Source organism: Lampris incognitus, chromosome 16 (assembly GCF_029633865.1).
Source record: "Lampris incognitus isolate fLamInc1 chromosome 16, fLamInc1.hap2, whole genome shotgun sequence".
In the NCBI taxonomy this organism is placed as follows: Eukaryota; Metazoa; Chordata; class Actinopteri; order Lampriformes; family Lampridae; genus Lampris; species Lampris incognitus.
This window is the reverse complement of record NC_079226.1, coordinates 19,037,455-19,056,295: the sequence shown is the minus strand read 5'-3', so window position 1 is coordinate 19,056,295 and position 18,841 is coordinate 19,037,455. Positions and strand designations below refer to the sequence as shown.

The 18,841-nt window shown below is 40.4% G+C and overlaps 2 protein-coding genes across 2 annotated transcripts; one reads left to right on the top strand and one right to left on the bottom strand.

Annotated features, from left to right (window-relative positions):
- Positions 1–626: 626 nt before the first annotated feature.
- LOC130125990 (hepatic sodium/bile acid cotransporter-like) lies at positions 627–6,688 on the top strand. The gene is made up of 4 exons (XM_056295365.1): positions 627–991; positions 5,875–6,079; positions 6,190–6,368; positions 6,481–6,688. Exons 1-4 carry the CDS (start codon positions 627–629, stop codon positions 6,686–6,688), a joined length of 957 nt encoding a protein of 318 aa, XP_056151340.1.
- Positions 6,689–7,432: 744 nt separating this feature from the next.
- LOC130126431 (sushi domain-containing protein 6-like) lies at positions 7,433–18,650 on the bottom strand. The gene is made up of 9 exons (XM_056295945.1): positions 18,470–18,650; positions 17,654–17,794; positions 14,831–15,022; positions 13,822–14,013; positions 11,902–12,093; positions 11,568–11,762; positions 11,286–11,418; positions 10,783–11,183; positions 7,433–10,695 (listed from the first exon to the last, which is right to left on the bottom strand). The coding sequence occupies exons 2-9, from the start codon at positions 17,769–17,771 to the stop codon at positions 10,670–10,672; spliced, it is 1,449 nt and encodes a 482-aa protein (XP_056151920.1). The 5' UTR covers positions 17,772–17,794; positions 18,470–18,650; the 3' UTR covers positions 7,433–10,669.
- Between the last annotated feature and the right edge of the window lie 191 nt (positions 18,651–18,841).

Here is an 18,841-nt window from a genome sequence, read left to right as displayed (position 1 = left end):
AACATTGGTTTACAGCTGCTGTTTTCTCAGTTCGGGTTTGCAGTGATACACTTCCGCTGTGCGGGCGTTTGTTGTTGTTGTAATGGTGGAAGGAATAAATGGTGCACGTTGTGTAGCTGAAAGAGAAAGTTGTCACGACTCCTGCTTGAGCCCCTCTACAACTTGATCTTTTATCGTACCTTTTAGGGATCAAGTTATATTTGTGCTTCTACTGCACAAATGTACCGAGAACCCACCTCATATGAAAAAATACTATAGTATACCACAGCATATAGTAACTTACTACAGTAAATGCTACAGTATACTATAGTAAACTACAGTTTGCTGCAGTACACACTATACTATACTATAGTATTTTTTCCTATGGGATGACAGCATATACCAGCTTTTCCATGTTTCATCCACACTTTACTTTGGTGTGGGTTCAGAAATACATGCTTGTAAATGACATATGTAGTACTGCTACACCATCTGAAGTTTCAGCTTCCATACTAAATTATCGATCAGTGAAAAGATGAATATCCTGGCTCTTTCTCTTGACTAACGCATACTGTTTGTGTGTTTGTTTTGCATGTCAGGATAAAGACGCAGTACTGTGAAAAGATAGTTTTGGGATGAATGGCACCATGAACTGGACAGAAGGACTCTATAATGAACAGAATAATGGGAGCACAGGTTTTGGCAAACTCATCTCCCCCACCATGAACAAAACCATCAACAGCTTCACAATCTTGATGCTCATCAGCACTATGGTGTCCCTCGGCTGCACCATGGAGATTTCCAAAATCAAGGCTCACTTCCTCAGGCCAAGAGGGGTGGTCATTGCACTAGTGGCACAGTTTGGCATTATGCCCCTGACTGCCTTTAGCCTGGCCAAAGTCTTTAAGTTAAAGCACATCGAGGCCCTGACTGTGCTGGTCTGTGGTTGTTGTCCAGGGGGAAGCCTGTCAAACATGTTTGCCCTGGCTCTGAAGGGTGACATGAACCTAAGGTAAGCTTTCTTTTATTCATGTGTCATGCATTTTTTAATGACCACGAGAAATCTGGCAAAAAAAATAAAACGAGAACTAGTTGTATTACATTAAGAGTCATTAGTTAGTTCCAAGTCCTGCAACATGAATGGTTATGAATCCCTGTGTTTTACATCCGATGGATAAGAAAAAAACATACACCCCTTTGAACAATTTTCCTATTTAGTTGACCTAAAGCCTGGAACTAAAATGCAATAAAGCTACATTTTTTCCTACTAATCTACACACAATAAACAATTTCAAAGTGAAGATCTAATCAAAAAAAATGTGTAACATTAATTGAAAATAAACAACTTGGTTTGACAAGTATGCACCCTCTTTACTTTAGCATCCCTTAAACTATCTCAGGAATAACCAGTTGCCTTCAAGATCACACAATAAGTCATTGTCCAACACCTTATATATATATATATATATATATATATATATATATATATATATATATATATATATATATATGTGTGTGTGTGTGTGTGTGTGTGTAAGGGGTGGGACGATTCACAAATCCCACGGTTCGATACATCTCACAATTCAGGGCTCACGATTTCGATTCAGTGCGATATGGTGGATGCCTTGGTAAGCAAGAGACAAAACACCATTGCAGTTCTCTAGTTTTGATTTATTTTAAGAATTAGGCCCAACTTTTGGCATTATCATGGCACGTATTCAAAAGTAATGCAAGTGCAAATGTTCTAACAAAATTTTGTGCAATCTTTTCTTGTTGTGTAACACAATTGCTTAAAATTTTTAAAAACTACTAGAACGACCAAGGCAGTCATTTCGACCGTTTTGGATTTTCAAAGTTTAATAACTTGGTGAAAAAATAAAAGATACAGACCTGCCGCTCCCCGAATGCTCCTAAAATTGCATATATTTGCATTAAAATTAGTTTTAGATCAATTGCACACAAAAAAGTTATAAGATCTAGCTAAAACGACCATGAGCGGTCAAAGTGACCGCGAGTCATCGTGCGTGTCATGTCACTATTTATGATGTACGTTTGCGTCATTTCCTTCACAACGTTCAGTTCTTTTTTTACATTTCACATTTATAGGCTTTGTTATGTTTGTTAGATTAGCGATCTGTGTTTTCCGTTTTGTTTTTCAGGTATTATTTCCAACATGTCTGGGTACAGCCACCGTTTCCTGCATACTTGTGCGCAAATGTCCAGTTTTTGTATAATAGTTTATGTATATTTCATGCCATTGTCCATAAAACCTATCTACATTGCATATTTAATTGCACTTGCATTGACATTGCACATCAGTACATTCAAGTCCACTGTACTTCTGCATAGAACATATAAAACAATATTTATTTGCATAGAATGTACATGGGTACACACATTGCACACTGCACATTGTATGTAACTGTTTCTAGTAACTTGGATATTTTGGGGGGGGGGTTAGATTTAGATTGTATTCTTGATTTCCTTTAATTTGTATTATTTCTTAGATTCCCTTACTCTGATCGTTTGTACTCCACTATGCCTTGGGCGGTCATTGGAGAAAAGCATCTAGCATTTCACTACAAGGTTATACTGGAATAACTAATCTGTCCTTGCTCATCAATGTCTTTTTTTAGGAGGATGTTGTATGTCATAGCACTGAAAAATCTAAAGATGATTATAAGGAGGATAAGTAAAGTCTATAGAAAACTTCCATCTCGGTGGAAAAACCGATTCAGTCGACGTCAAGTGTGCCAACGCTTCCCAGTGGTTGCAAGCAAGCAAGTCATACCTACCATAATTACCATACAGAGTAATTGCAGCATTAGACCCACTTTGTCAAAGCAGAAAAGCACAGGTGCGAGGGTGAAATAATGGGGTGGCGATTTACATGCCTCTTCACTTTGTTGCTAAATGTGCCAGTTGCTTTTGAGGAATTAAGCCATTAGAGTACATGGTATTTTTGCATGTTTCAGCCCATTTACTGCAAACTGCCTATGCTTTACATTACTCTTGACCATTTTCTAAAGCATACCTTAGTGTTCTAGATATTTTGAATGCGTTTTCATACCATCCAGGCAGCCATTGATTTCCACTCATTTTAGTATGGTATGAAATCTACTCGCCGAGATTTGCATTATCCTGGTAGAATAAAGCAGTTGAAAGCGCAAACCACCCTGGAGAAATTCTCAAATCAATCCATACTTTCAACTGTATTATTCGCAGAATGGTTGGGTTGTAAAGTATATATGTCTTTATGCATGTTCAATAATCCAGGTAAGAAAATCACAGAAAGTTGAATCAGTTCATCTGGACACAACGTTTATTGAGAGAGAAACGTTTCATCACTCATCTAAGTGACATCTTCAGCCTCAGCTCACTGCAAGTATCCCCACCCTTATAACCAATACAGTGGCATAACGACCAAAACCAAAGATCAGTTTCGTATGCAGATTGCCGTGACCATTAACTAGAGTTACAATGGCATTGTGTACTATTCTATTCAAAGAGGATTGGGGAATGGTTGGAATCAAAGCATTGTAAGATGGCGACAGATGTACTCCTAGCTCTCGCCTGGTCAGGGGTGGTTGTTCACTCTTCACATAGATGGCCTCTTTGACCCCTGTTCAAACCAGCATTCTTCCCTATCAAGGATGTGCACATCTTCATCCTTGAAAGAGTGGCCACTGGCCTGTAGATGGGTGTAGGCTGCGGAGTCCTTGCCTGATGTGCTAGTTCTCCTGTGTTGTGCCATTCTTTTGGCCAGTATCTGTTTGGTTTCCCCGATGTAGTACAAGCCACGGCAATCCCCCCCAGCACTTAACAGCATATCCTATATTGCTGTTTGTGCCATGGGATCCGATCCTTGGGGTGGACCAATTTGTGGTGCATGTTAAGTATACATGACTTGTAGTAAATGTAGCCCCTTCGATTAGACTACACGATATTTTTCTTTTTCATGATGGTCACCATGTCAAATTAGGCAATCATGGCACCATATATTCTTGGCTGTGAGACTGGCAACACAAGTATGACCCCGATCAATCATTTATGCTGCCTTTCTAAATTTTGGGCAATTTCATAGGTCGTTGGGGAGGAGGGTCAAGAAAATAAATCATGTGTGATGTTGGCGGTCTTGTGTTCCGAAAAGAAAAGAAAGAAAGAAAGAAAAACCCATTTGTGGAAAGCTCCTTGAGGCAAATTTGTAATTTGTGATATTGGGCTATACAAATAAAATTGACTTGACGCTGTTGCTGTTAGTGCTACTGGGGAATGCTAACCTAGCATAGTTTAACCAGCTATTCATCGGGTTGCTGAAGTGCCTCCGCTTTTTGACTCTGTCATGTTCGTTTCCTAGAGGTCCTGGTCGCTGCACTACATATCCACATCCATGGCCGGATAAACTCACCAAGGGGCCCTGGGGCACGCATGTCCATTGCCCCCCACCCCCTACCCTGTCAGATAGGCTACGCAAACAATAACAATAACACACTGACTTGTTCCATTTATGTTATTTTATTGTGTTTACTCTGTGTATTGTCTAGGGTTTGTCTTTTACCTATTTGTCTTTTACGGACCTTGAGTCTGCAATAAAGTTTTGAATTGAATTGAATGGATACTAAACATTGTTGAATGTAAAACTAATGCAAATACCCAACATGGTAGTCGACGCTATGCCAATCTGCATGGGGCCCCCGCATCAATAGAGACTAGCTTGAGCCCTGCATCGCGAAGCAGGGTTGGAACAAACGTCCCTTGCAGGGTATGATTGGGGATCCCTACTATACGTGAACAGAATACCCCTGACCTTTTGGGGCCCCTTGTGGTCCGGGGCCCCGGGGCAGTCACCCGACATGCCCAGTCCGTAATCCAGCCTTGCCCACATCCGGCTTCCCACACACAGACACTATAACTGTAGTCGACTGACTTCCTGTTTCTACCGCTGCGGTCATACCAGTTTCCTGTGTTGTTGCCAATGCTCAATGAACTTTACCTCGGTTTCATCGTTCCACCCGACAGCAGCAACAGCAGCATGTTTTTCTTTGCCATGTTTACATATGTGCACCAGAGAGGAGTCTGTCATCCTACTGGTCAAGGAACACTCGTAGGAGTTGTCAGACTAGGCAGGAAAACACAAAAAATTCTGACATGCTAGACTTTTCGTCGGGTTGTTGTGGGGTGTCCCAGACGCTACATCGCTGCTCTTCAGTTATGTCACATTACACGGGGTAAAGACGCCCATTCGTTGTTCCCGACGTTCATAATTGGGCCCGACGCAGGAAATTTGTCATCGGCAACAAAATCGTGTCAAAATTGGGCTGAAATCATGTAGTCTGATCCTGGCACAAGAGGTTCTGAGAAGTCACGGTCTAGCGGGGACAATGCCAGGTTGGCAGCAATAGGTTGTAAGTAGCTCATGTATTAGCAGGGAAAATTGGATGAATCATCTGTGGGGGACTCACAGGGGGTCTGAACACAGAGATGATCATTTTTATGTGGTACTGGCATGATTTCTTTATATTCATATTCAAGCATCCCTGTAAACATTTTATACTTAAAGCCCTGCTATATTTTTCTCATGTTGTTGTTGCTTTTTGCCCTGTAGAGATTAACTAGTTGACCAGTATGTGAATGAGCAAGTGACTGTGTTCCTTTTCAAGTCCATGATTTACTTAGCGTCTAAAAATAGAAGAAAAAAATAAAATAAAATAAGTAATAAGCATGTAAACTTGAAAATTATGCAATACAATGGACCTGGGCAACTATACCCATCAATGTTATGTTATCTAATATGAGACGCCCTTAAAGAATTGGTTTGACATTTTTATACATGACAGTAAAATTCTTTACCTGTTTCTTTCTCTCTCTCTCTCTCCCTTTCTGATTTATTCAAAGCATCACAATGACCACATGCTCAAGTATCACAGCCCTGGGGATAATGCCTCTACTCCTGTTGCTATACTCTAAAGGCTTTAACAATCTGGGCAGTGCTGTATCATTCACCAGTATCCTCTTCTCTCTCATTTTGACCCTGGTGCCATGTGGCATCGGCATCACCATCAATCACCACAAACCGCATTATTCACCAGTCATCCTCAAGGTGAGTCTGACTGTCATTTCACGAATAGCTCATCCATCCAGTTATAGAACTGTCCCTTTTAATAGGGATAACTTGAATTTTGTGACATGCTGTAAATGCACCCTCAACAGGTTGGCCTCGGCATCTGGCTGGTTTGCCTTGTGGTAGTAAGTGTCTTGTCTGGCATGACCTTAGGGTTAACAATATGGATAGTTTTTTCACCTCATCTTATGGCCGTGGCTGCCCTGATGCCACTGACTGGCTTTATATTCGGATACCTCATCTCGAGCATCTTCAAACTCAGTCCTCAGTAAGTGAAAGTCTGCTATGATGGAGCTATCCATGACTCTTGCAGAGGGTGGAATAACAATTGTTGTACTGAAAGAGGCGAAAAATGTCTGAGGCTATTTCATGCCTTTCAGATGCTGCAGGACTATCTCCATGGAGACAGGCTGTCAAAATATCCAGCTGTGCGCCACCATCTTGAAGGTGGCCTTTACGCCTCAGGTCATCGGACCCCTGTATCTCTTTCCCGCCATCTACATCGTATTCCAGGGAGCTGAGGCCCTGATTTTCATCATCCTCTTTAGATGTTACCAGGCACTCAAGCCACCGGCAGAGGATAAATGAATCAGCTACTTGCGAGAAAGCTGGAATGGAAGTTTGGCGGTGGCAGTATCAGAGGAACACAATCTTGCCACACTTTTGTAATGGTGTCTTTAAATTTAAATGACTGTAACACTGAACGTTTGTCCTTACATGTTGTTTCTCTTCCGTCTCAAAAAAGTCACAGTGCCAGGCAGCTGATGGTCATGTGTTGGAAGCGATAGTGCCTAAGGGTCAGAACTGGAGCAGAGCCCGAAGGACATCATGGACCATGTGGTTGGAGTCATTGAAGTGGGAAACAAAGGGGAAACAGAATCTTAGATGAATACTCTCAAAATGGACCCAGGAAAAAACTCCTCACTTTGTTGAAACTGACAGAAACTGAAAGCACCCAAGGCCTGCATTTGGTTAAGAGTGTGCAGCACCAGTCTACCAATGTCATTTTATAGGTTATTTTTTCTTGATAAAGGCCCTGGAATGTAAAACAATAAAAGAGGCAACTAGAATGATTGTTTAGTTACGTACCTGTAATGACTAACGCTATTAATGAGCTGATTTTTTTTTGTATTTGTGGTCACAAAGCACCAGTTATTCTGATGATTTACTAATGAAATGGCTATTTCCTAACATCACATCTAACACAGATGCTGTGTACTTTGTAAATTTAAATGAAGGGTATTCATATTGTACTGTCAGTTTTTTTTTTTAATAAAATTTTTCAAATATTTCACAAATAAGGTTTAAAGCTATTGGTGAGACATCTTATTTCCCATGTAAATCCCAAAGAAATTTAAAAACATGCAATTTGAACACGTCAAATATTTATTCAAAGCAATCGCATAGTATATACAAAGAAATATTGAGAGAAACCCTTTCAAAATATTAAAATACAATCTCCAAACCAAAAAAAAAATCTCAAAACAGGTTCAAATTAATTTTGACTTAACACTAAAGCTGTACAACAACTTATGTATATTTACCTTGAGTTGGATTTACCCAGTCATTTTACAGTGTCATGTTGTGAGTCTGCAGTGGCGTTAAACTGAAGCAGCAAAGTGGAAAGCTACTTTTTTCTTCTTCTTACAAACGTCTCAAGAGCTGTGGATGCATCGAAGGAACCATGGCTGATCAACAGCATTCTGGACACAAATATATTAAATACTTAATTTATTTTTTTCCTAGGTAGAATTAATTAGATAATGATTTATTTTTGTTAAAAAGCAGCCTGAATAAATAAATTGGATTTTTCCCCCCATCCCGGGTTAACAAGTGATGCGCCTGACAAAGCCATGTAACGTCACAACTCTATGGAGGCATTCAACTGACAATTCATTTTTTTTATATTTGAGATTTTTCAATGAAAACTATTACAGATGTTTGTGCATAGAAGTGGAAAGCTAAGGCCATCAGGGACAGAGAGTATGAATATAAATAGGAGAATACATTTGGAGAATTATCTTGTAGAGGGAGGAGAAACTGGATGCGTGAGGATGATCTGACACATTGAACCACTTAAAGCAAGCAGAGGAAATCTACACTCTCAATCCTTTGATAAATAATCATTTCAAATCAAAATCATTTGGTGAGTGGAAAAGCTGTCTAATAGAGCAATTTGTGGTATTTAGTGAATTATAACACCCCATAGTGCAATTCATTCATCTTAGATAACCAAAGAGGCAGAAGTAAATGTTCTGCATATAGGCATGGGTTGCACATGTTGCATTCATGCACTATTCCAAAGATGCAGCTTACAAGATGTGATGTGATGTGATGTGATGTGATGTGATGCGATGTGATGAAAACACAGGGTGGACAAGACGTCGTGCCATGATGATCAGAGGATGGGCTCATTTCTCTTAAAACCCGGACCTCATTAAAATGCTGCCAAGCATCATTTAGAATTGTACAGACAAAAACTTCACCAATCTCTCAGCATTGAGAAACATGCCAGGTTTCTGAATCTTCACATTGGGCATCCATTTAAGCCTATAAAATGGATCATAAAAATAAAATCTCCCTCTCACCCTTTTTCAGGTGGTGTGCGTCTTCCTCAAGCTCGGGTACTCTACCAGATGCCTGGGAGTTTGAGGGTTCTGCACAGTATCTTAGCTGTTCCTAGGACCGCACTCTTCTGGACAGAGACCTCAGATGTTGTTCCTGGAACTCTTCCAGTTTGGGGGTCACAGCCCCTAGTGCTCCTATTACGTCTGGGACTACTGTAGATTTCACATTCCACATCCGATCTAGTTCTTCCCTCAGTCCCTTGGTATTTCTCTAGCTTCTCATACTCTTTCTTCCTGATTTTTCCATCGCTTGGGATGCTACATCGATCACTACTGCTGTCTTCTGTTCCTTGTCAACCACCGCAATGTCTGGTTGGTTAGCCAGCACCTGCTTGTCAGTCTGGGACTTGAAGTCCCAAAGGACCTTAGCTCTGCCATTCTCAACCACATTTGGTGGCGTCTCCCATATATATATATTTTTCTTCTTTTTTTCCTATATATAAATATATACATATATAACTTTGTTAAAAGAAACTCAATGGTAGGAAAAGTGCTCAACAAATGAGCAAAATAATTCAGTGATTCAAGAAAATTCTTTATGAGACAGTACAAGCCTGTTTCATGCCATAAGAAATCATTAGCTGTCATTTGACAGCTGAATTATATATATATGTATATGTAATCCTGTGAGTCAAGTAAATTCTTTATAAGACAGTACAAGTCTGTTTCATGCCATAAGCTATCATCAGCTATAAATAAAGCTACATGGGAAAGAACATAATATATTAACTGCCTCGAATTACTTGAATCACTGGATTACTTTGCTCCTCATTTGTTGAGCACTTTTTCTACTGTTGAGTGTTTCTTTTAACGAAGTTATATATATATCCTTTTCAAAAACAGGAAGCTCAGAGTACAGTCAGACATGTCTTCATAAGTTCCATTGAAAAAATATTTTCAAACCATGCTATCAAGTTAAAATGACTATATTGTAATTCCATGAATATGTTTTCCTTTGCACTATCAGTTTTTTACATTTGCACCATCAGTTGCAGATGGAAGGCTTGTTTACGCTGAAAGTACGTGGCTGTAGCTAATGCTAGCAAGCCAGCTGTTTTCTTCTAGGCAACAGTGCAGATATTTTTTGGGTTGGGCTGGGTTACTTGGGATGTCCGTGAGGCGCAAAAAGTATTTCCAAATCAAAATGGATTTTGGACAAATTCAAAACGATAATATTCTGAATAAACAAAAAAAGATACATGTGATTGTAAGATGAGCTTCCCATTTTGGAAAAGGAGATATGTAATTGTTTTTGAAGGCTCAAACAACTGCGACATAAGACTGTTGAAGCCTAGTGGGAAGATTCAGCACTCTATGATGCCAGGTGGTAAAACTCAAATTTATCGGCTAATTGCTGCCTTTCTTGCAAATCGCTTTGGATAAAGGCATCTTCCAAATAAGTAAAGGTAATATACAGATTCAGCAAAGTGGCAAGTTTATCAATACTAAAGGGATTAGTAAGGTTTAGGTCGGTACAATTCTAAATGATGCTCAACAAGAATTTAACGAGGTCCAGGGCCAAAAACATGAACCTTTAACTCCCAAAGTGAGTTTTCAGCTTCATCCATTGGAATGAAACCCATTAAACAAAATCAAATTTCTCCAGAGCGATTTCACATCAGATCAGTTTCACATTTCCCAGCAAAACCAATGGCTAAAAGAGCAAATGGAAGTTTGTGTTTCAGACTTCAGACATACGTAATGTAAGAATTCCTATCAAAATTTTAAGCATGTATGTACATGTGAATTCCCTCTTGGTCCTCCTTTGGGATAAGGAATGGAGCTATTCTGAGTGACCCACAGCTTCACTCAGTGCCTCATTTAGTTGGGCTAGTCTTTGTTGACATTTGCTGCAGTGTGGAACTCTGATGATCACGCTCAACGCTACAGATCAACAGCAAAGCCTGTGGTCTCTGATACATCTGAGGAGCTGCAGTATATTTCAAGTCTCCTTCAACAATGGCATATCTGCAAAATCAAACAAAACTGCATTAAGACTAGGTGGAGATTTAGATTACCAACACATTGAAACGTGTGCATAAAAAGGGCCCTTACCATCAGAGTAGTCCATCTCAGAGTCCAAGAGAGGCAGGCTATGTTGGTCACTGCCTGTGGACGGCCTCCTTCGTGACAGTGGAGGAGCTGTAGCCCCTGCATGCTCCAGGCCCCAGCAAGACGATATGGGAGAGGGTGATGAAGATGATGGTGGTACAGGGTGGACCACAGCCATCTCTGAATGCTGGTGGGTGAGAGAGGAGGGCCTGGAGGGCCCAGCCGCTGGCTCTGTCATGTGCTGGCCCTCTGACAGAACTATCTGGATGCGGGACTCAGAGCTGAAAGTTGATGCTGACCTTCCGCCACCACCTCCACTCACAGCCTCCTCGTAGGAGGGAAGGGTTACTTGGACCCCTTCCACCATTATTGAAACAGGCTGGCCAGACACCCCCTGCTCTCTCCTGGGCATGGTAAACAAAAAACTGTTACATCCTATCCACTTATGTCATTTCAAAAGCTAATTTTTAGGTATGCCTAGCCTTTGGTATTAGAGCCTGACTCACCGATGGAAGGACTTAAGTTTTGGCTGTACCAGCACAAAAAGCACCACTAAGAGAAGGATGAGGGCGACTGAGCTGGCTGTTGAGGCCACTATGGATAAGGTGGGCATCCCCAATGGTAGAGATGGGTCTCGGTCTGTGAGATGGATATATATAGAGTCCACTAGAAATTAGTTATTTTTAAAATTAAATGTCTGTTACAACTGCCAAGTAATGGATATTTTGATACTGAGCTCTGTGTCTAACAGTCTAACAGCTCTAACATTTGCTAGCTAATTGGCTCACCTTGGTCCATGAGACAGCTGATCTGCATGGGACCATCCCATTCCCCATCCTGACAGGTCAGGTATTTGTAGTCTCCCTTCAAAATAAAGCCCTCATCACAGAAGTACTCAATCACAGTGTCATGTGAGAGCCTTTGGCACGGTGAAGGGTGGCAGGTGTATCCCCCGTTCTCTGGTTCATAGGGGGGCAGACACACTGCACAGAAGACACAGGGCAATCATCATCAGAACAACTCTAAACCAGCATTTCAATGCTTGAAGGGGTTACTATCTAGTCAAGGGCAGAATGAGAAAGATATGTAGGCATCCACACACAAATGCACATTTGTCCTTACCATCACTGCGTATGCAGCGAGGTGGCTCAGAGGACCAATGTCCCAGTGAGGTACAGGTGAGGATGCTGGATCCATCTGCCAGGTAGCCTGAGTCACAGCTGTACTGTAACACTGTGCCCACAGGGAAGGAGCCTCTGTTGGTTTCGGTCAAATTAGTTGAGCCATGCTGTACCATGAACGGCCTTACACAACCTCAAATAGAAAGAAGATGACATCAACAAAAGTAAGTTGGTCACAACCAACTAGGGGTTGTGTTAACAACCTTAAGGAATTGATTTTATAGGATTTTCGATAATACTCTGACTTACACTACCGTTCAAAAGTTTGGGATCACCCAAACAATTTTGTGTTTTCCATGAAAAGTCACACTTATTCACCACCATATGTTGTGAAATGAATAGAAAATAGAGTCAAGACATTGACAAGGTTAGAAATAATGATTTGTATTTGAAATAAGATTTTTTTTACATCAAACTTTGCTTTCGTCAAAGAATCCTCCATTTGCAGCAATTACAGCATTGCAGACCTTTGGCATTCTAGCTGTTAATTTGTTGAGGTAATCTGGAGAAATTGCACCCCACGCTTCCAGAAGCAGCTCCCACAAGTTGGATTGGTTGGATGGGCACTTCTTTGAGCAGATTGAGTTTCTGGAGCATCACATTTGTGGGGTCAATTAAACGCTCAAAATGGCCAGAAAAAGAGAACTTTCATCTGAAACTCGACAGTCTATTCTTGTTCTTAGAAATGAAGGCTATTCCATGCGAGAAATTGCTAAGAAATTGAAGATTTCCTACACCGGTGTGTACTACTCCCTTCAGAGGACAGCACAAACAGGCTCTAACAGGTACTATTTAATGAAGATGCCAGTTGGGGACCTGTGAGGCGTCTGTTTCTCAAACTAGAGACTCTAATGTACTTATCTTCTTGCTCAGTTGTGCAACGCGGCCTCCCACTTCTTTTTCTACTCTGGTTAGAGCCTGTTTGTGCTGTGGGAGTACTTGTGGGAGCTGCTTCTGGAAGCGTGGGGTGCAATTTCTCCAGATTACCTCAACAAATTAACAGCTAGAATGCCAAAGGTCTGCAATGCTGTAATTGCTGCAAATGGAGGATTCTTTGACGAAAGCAAAGTTTGATGTAAAAAAAATCTTATTTCAAATACAAATCATTATTTCTAACCTTGTCAATGTCTTGACTCTATTTTCTATTCATTTCACAACATATGGTGGTGAATAAGTGTGACTTTTCATGGAAAACACAAAATTGTTTGGGTGATCCCAAACTTTTGAACGGTAGTGTACATTCGTTTCAATTACAGTGCTGATAAATTGGAGCAGAGTGGAGAAAATATCACATAGCAATATTTATATTTACTTGTCAAAAATGTTTACAAATAACCATCTTTGCAAAAGCATTATCACGGTAGTCTACATGGTAGAAAGTTAGTTTGCAGTTTGTGTGAAGTAGGCTACTTGCATTTAAAAAGTGCATTCAATTTTGCCAATGCATGCACGTGAGGTTCCAGAAATGGATAAATTGCCCTTTTTTATCTCTCCTTAACTTTTAACGTTTTTGTTAAGCACAGCCCTAGTAGGACCTACTGTAGCGTTAGTAAGGCATTATAATCACATACATGAATGTAGCGTAAAACATATTGGTAAACATGAAAACAAATATGACAGGTAAAAATAGACTATGATAGAATTTTTACAACCCCACCTATCACAGTGATGGATCATAACTAATTATAGCACAACTCCTGTTACCAATCTTTTTTGCTTTCTGAATACAACAAACACCCCCTGACCTGTAACCAAATGGAATTTATGAAACAGCCCCACGATTACCAATCCCCATTATCAAATTAGGCGAAAATGCTGGGCTTGCTGACAGAGTCCCTACAATGTTTATGGGCTTGCCCACCTTGGCTAACACAGCTGATCTGTGTGGTGCCATCCCATTGTCCATCCTGACAGGTTAAGTATTTGTAGTCTCCCTTTAGAATGAAGCCGTCATCACAGAGAAATTCAATCACAGTGCCATGGGAAAACCTGTGGCATGGTGACGGGTGGCAGATGTAGCGTCCATTCTCCGGCTCAGAGGGTGGTAGACAGACTAATGGATGAAAAATACATATATAGATATGAAATTAAATGATTAGCTACAAGACTATACACACAATCCACTTTTCTCCATCTTCTTTAATTTTTGCTTAAATTTTCTTAAATACAAGACATGGGGGAAAAAAAAATCTCTACTCCAAAGACTAGTTTGAGTTCTCTGCTGCAGTCCAGTTCTATAACTGTTGTTGCTAATACGTTCTCTAGAGTACCTTACCAAAGATAAGAATACTTTCATTCACGTGCTTTAGACCAACAGAGAAAAAAGACAGAAAAAAATCATCTTTTCCTACAGCTGGATTATGGCCCTAATGCTGCAAACAGCCATTCAGATAGCATCAGATGGCACCCAATCATTGTACCATTACTGTCAATAAACTCTTATCCTCGTGTTCACTTCACATTAGAGTTGTAAGTTGTATAAAAACACTGGAGGTGCTTTAAGTTTTAGAAAAATAATCAACAATCTAGTGGAGGGGATTTAACTACAGTGCATGTCTGACTTGACCCGTTGAAATCCTCACCCCCTACAGTATCTTGGTTTGAAAATAAACATGGAGACCCCTTACATTGTTAACTCATACAAACACAGAAAACATGGATATCTGTTGTTACATGTTTATGGAAAGGGAGAAAGCTGAATTTAACATACATGTAAAAGCTATGGATGCAGTGAATAGGACTAAAAGTAAACTCATATTTCATTAGCTGGAGAAGAGACTATGTTTACGTGAGGGGTAGGCTGGGTGTTTACAATACAGTTAGTCGGTTACTTCATAGATCAGAGAACAAAGATGGATAGAATGTCTTACCGTCACTGCGTATGCAGCGAGGTGGATCAGAGGACCAGTATCCCAGTGAGGTGCAGGTGAGGATGCTGGGTCCATCTGCAAGGTAACCGGGTTCACAGCTGTATTGCAACACTGTGCCCACAGGGAAGGAGCCCCTGTTGGTTTCTGTCAGGTTGACCCAGCTGTTTTGGACCATGTAGGGCCTCACACATCCTACAAAGGAAGGACAGGGTGTTCCCAGAAACCACTGAGGCTTTTATTGGAAGTAAGGCTATCAACAGTAGACCTATGTGATCCCTGCTTGAGACACATTACACCATATAGCCAATAGGGTTACAAAAACAAAATGATCAATGTTAACCATCATCAGCACTGAGGCCAATGAGTGAATTCTAATCACTAAAAGAATGGACATCTGAATGTGCGTTACTACAAGGCTCTGACATACAACCTTTTGGACACATTTTACTTTTTCTGGAGAGGGGGTCTCTGGAGCACACCGCTGGTTACTCCAATGAGTGGCAATTTTCATTCTACAAATAATACAGTACGTAAAAGATTGTGTTGCTCCTCTTCAGAATGCAACAATTCTACTCAAGCCTAACGTCAGAAGTGTGTGAGGGACCGATGACACCCTCCCTCAGATGTCACCTGTTCTGCATCCAATGATTTCTTTCAGTTAATCATTAATTTCTAAAGTTAATTAACAAATGAAATTCAGTCAGATTACACAATGTAGTTCTTACTTTGAGTAAAATAGGCATAAAAAGTTTAATTAGAAGAAACGCTTTCATGAGACAAAAAGGTTAATTTCGTATGACAAATCACACAGTCTATTCATTTTTTTCTGCAGTGCTTCACTCTATACATCTAGTAACAAGACTAGGTTAAAACCTAGTATATGGCTGGACCACAACTACATTTTATTAATGTTTTTTTTTTGTTTTTTTTGCGTGACTAGGTCTAAAAGAGGCTGTTTTAACATTGGTTCCACGAACAGCTGACATAATAGAAAACTTTGCTTTGACTCATTTTGAAAGAGCAACGGCCAATTGGGAAACTCCAACTTGGCCGTCTGACCAATCGTGAAACTCAATCACTCACTAAGGCACGCACTTGGTCACTCACGCACAGGCAGTCACATGTATAGCAGATTAGCGGTGGCCCTGCTGTTGTGGTCCAGCCAAAAACATTTTTGTTACTGGATTTACAGAGAAAGTTTTTGAGAGTGAAACAGACATAGTCTTATAGTGTAGTAGGTAAGTAGGGAAATGAAAAAATAAAACTCTGGCCGACATCAATATAAAACATTTCAGCAGATATTAAATATTTTCCATTTATTTCCAAATTGATACCACTATATAAATGCATTTTGCTCTGGATTTACGCTTTTCAATGAAATATCCTTTACAAAGCAACTGTCACATACAACATTTCCTTAGTTTTACTCCACTATAATATTCACTCCTTTCCAGATGATATTATTCCAGGTGAAAACATATTTCCAAGCCAGCATATCAGTTGCTTAAAAAAAGCACCCCTGCTTTAGCTTCTTGCAGACCTTGTTACATGGAAGACAGCGAAGACAAGCTACAACATAAGAGCATAGGTGTTCTGATGCTCCTTGTTCATGAAAAGAATGATGATTACTAAGCCAACTACTGGCCGTAAGTTGCCCCCACTTGCAGAAGAAGCACAACAACCCTGGTTGTTGTGCTTCTTGTGCAAGGCTAACAATATGCAGTGCAAGCAAAGCAGAGCCACAAAAATGATAACCGGGTTAAACAGTGAACTATTTCGTCACGAGTTTCTGTCTTGATGAGGCAGAAAATCCTCTGAGGAATCACTGAGACCATAAGGATTCCCCTTTGAAACCAATATTTCAATAATATTTTTGGCTAACCTCTGGTCTACACCAGGAGCGTTTTGTATTCATACTTACTTCTCTTCCCACAGAAACGCTGTCTTTTTTTTCATCGCTGCTCTCTACATCTGGTTTGTGTAGGTATGCGTCACTGTGACCTGCTCACTTAGCGAAAAGATACAGCCACTTTTTCCCCCTTGTATGTTTCACATCCAGAGATACCATACTGTATGAACAAAGATTATATTTGTTCACTTAGCTGCTATGAGTTGATGACAGAAGCACTATGGCCAAATGTACCTCTGCACATTTCCGAAGGTGCTTTTGGATATATAAACAGTTTCAATGCTCCACCATCTTCTATGTACGTAAATTTTCACTGATCATAGTGACCCATTAAGGTGATGAGGCAATGTCTTCATCATCCTGTGATGCTGTTTTCAAAAATAGCAATTATGCACTTGTGCCACCGACCAAAAATATTGAAAAAATTGTCTAAAGTTTGGACATACATTTAGCAGACCTTGTAATAAACTTACTAAGATAAACCAGCATATCATGAAGCATGCTGATCAAGTCTATTCTGTTGAGGAAATGAAATCATTTCATAAAACATCACACAGCACAGCACCTTATATAATAACCATGAGTCATGTATCATAGGCAGTAGGCAGTAGGAGGAGGTAACAGAGACAGGAAGAGCAGCAGTCTCAAACTATTAGTGTCTTCCTCATTTTAGTTTTGAGAGAGGGAGTGTGTATTGATAAAGGTGACTATGCAAAGACATCAGGCATTCACAGCTTGCTCTCTTCCCTCCAAAGCTTGTTATATCTTTTATTATAAGTCAGTCAGTAGTATTTCCTCAACAGGGAGGGGCAACACTGACGCAATATATTATAATAAAACGAGTACTGCATATTGCTACTGTGTAGTGTGTACTACATGGGTACTATAAATCCTCATTTAGGGTAACATCTTACCTGTCCCTTGCGCAATGGACACCACAGTCAGGACCAGAATTAGGGAGAGGGGCTGTCCGCTGCCTGAGATGCAAGGCCAAAAGGCATTTGATATAGGTTCTATCATTCCATTGCACATCTTCTCTGCAGACTCAGGTCATTCTGGTGAAATTAAAAGTGCAATCAGTTTCAAAGCCACGAATGGTCTGACAAAACGATATACCCCGTGGCATTGACCATATGCTGACACCTGCCTGGTACAAGTGTTCTGCATCGCTGGACAGTTGCCAGTAAAATGGGCGTGACTAAGGAATGAGTGTACTTTATATCACTTGCTTTGATACATCGATAAAAGAAAACCACAAAAACATTAATAATATCGAGACAATTAATGTAACCTTTTCAACTTAACCTGGGTCAATAATGTTGCTAAATTATTCAGCTTGATACCGTCAGTGAAGACAGTCATTACACTGCAACGTAAAAGTGTAAATCTCATTGTCAATGGTTTACTACCACAGCTGCTAGCCACCCATTTTCAGCGCTTCCTTATTAAGGCGTTATGCTAACTGTGTAACGTACGCTACACTGACACAGGTAGCAAGGCCAGAGTTTAAAACATTAAATGTCACCAGACTGTACACTAAACGGATCAAATAAGTTGATTACTAACTTGCTAGCAGTGTTGTTAACACAAAATACTATAGGAAATAAACAAAAAACGCCCAAACCAACACGCCCGTAGATATGTCTCATTGTTAGCGTCCAATATGCTGTTAGCCTGGTTAGCTTGCTAACGTTAGCTTAAACAGCAAAAAATGTCACGGAGGTACACACCACAACCCTGTCCGAATCCTCCACCCTCTTCCACTCTCGCACAGTCACACTGCAGACATGCAGTGGGTATCCAAATAGCCCAGCTACACCGAAGACATATCCCAGAAACTGATAAATTATGTTTTGCTCGGCTACCAACGGGGATATCGCTACAGCTACCAGTTTTGTAGCTAGTTCCTTATTGCTAGCCTGGAATCCGCTACGCTAGTTGCGTTGATTGACTTCCATCAGCTGTGCTGCCTCGATTTCGTGTCGTATCCATAGGAACCACTATAGCTTCCTGTATGAATATCTATTTACTTTGACCTCTGATGACCACTTCTTTTTTACGAAAATTTTTAAAATCTGTTTATTGTAACTGCTCGCTCATTT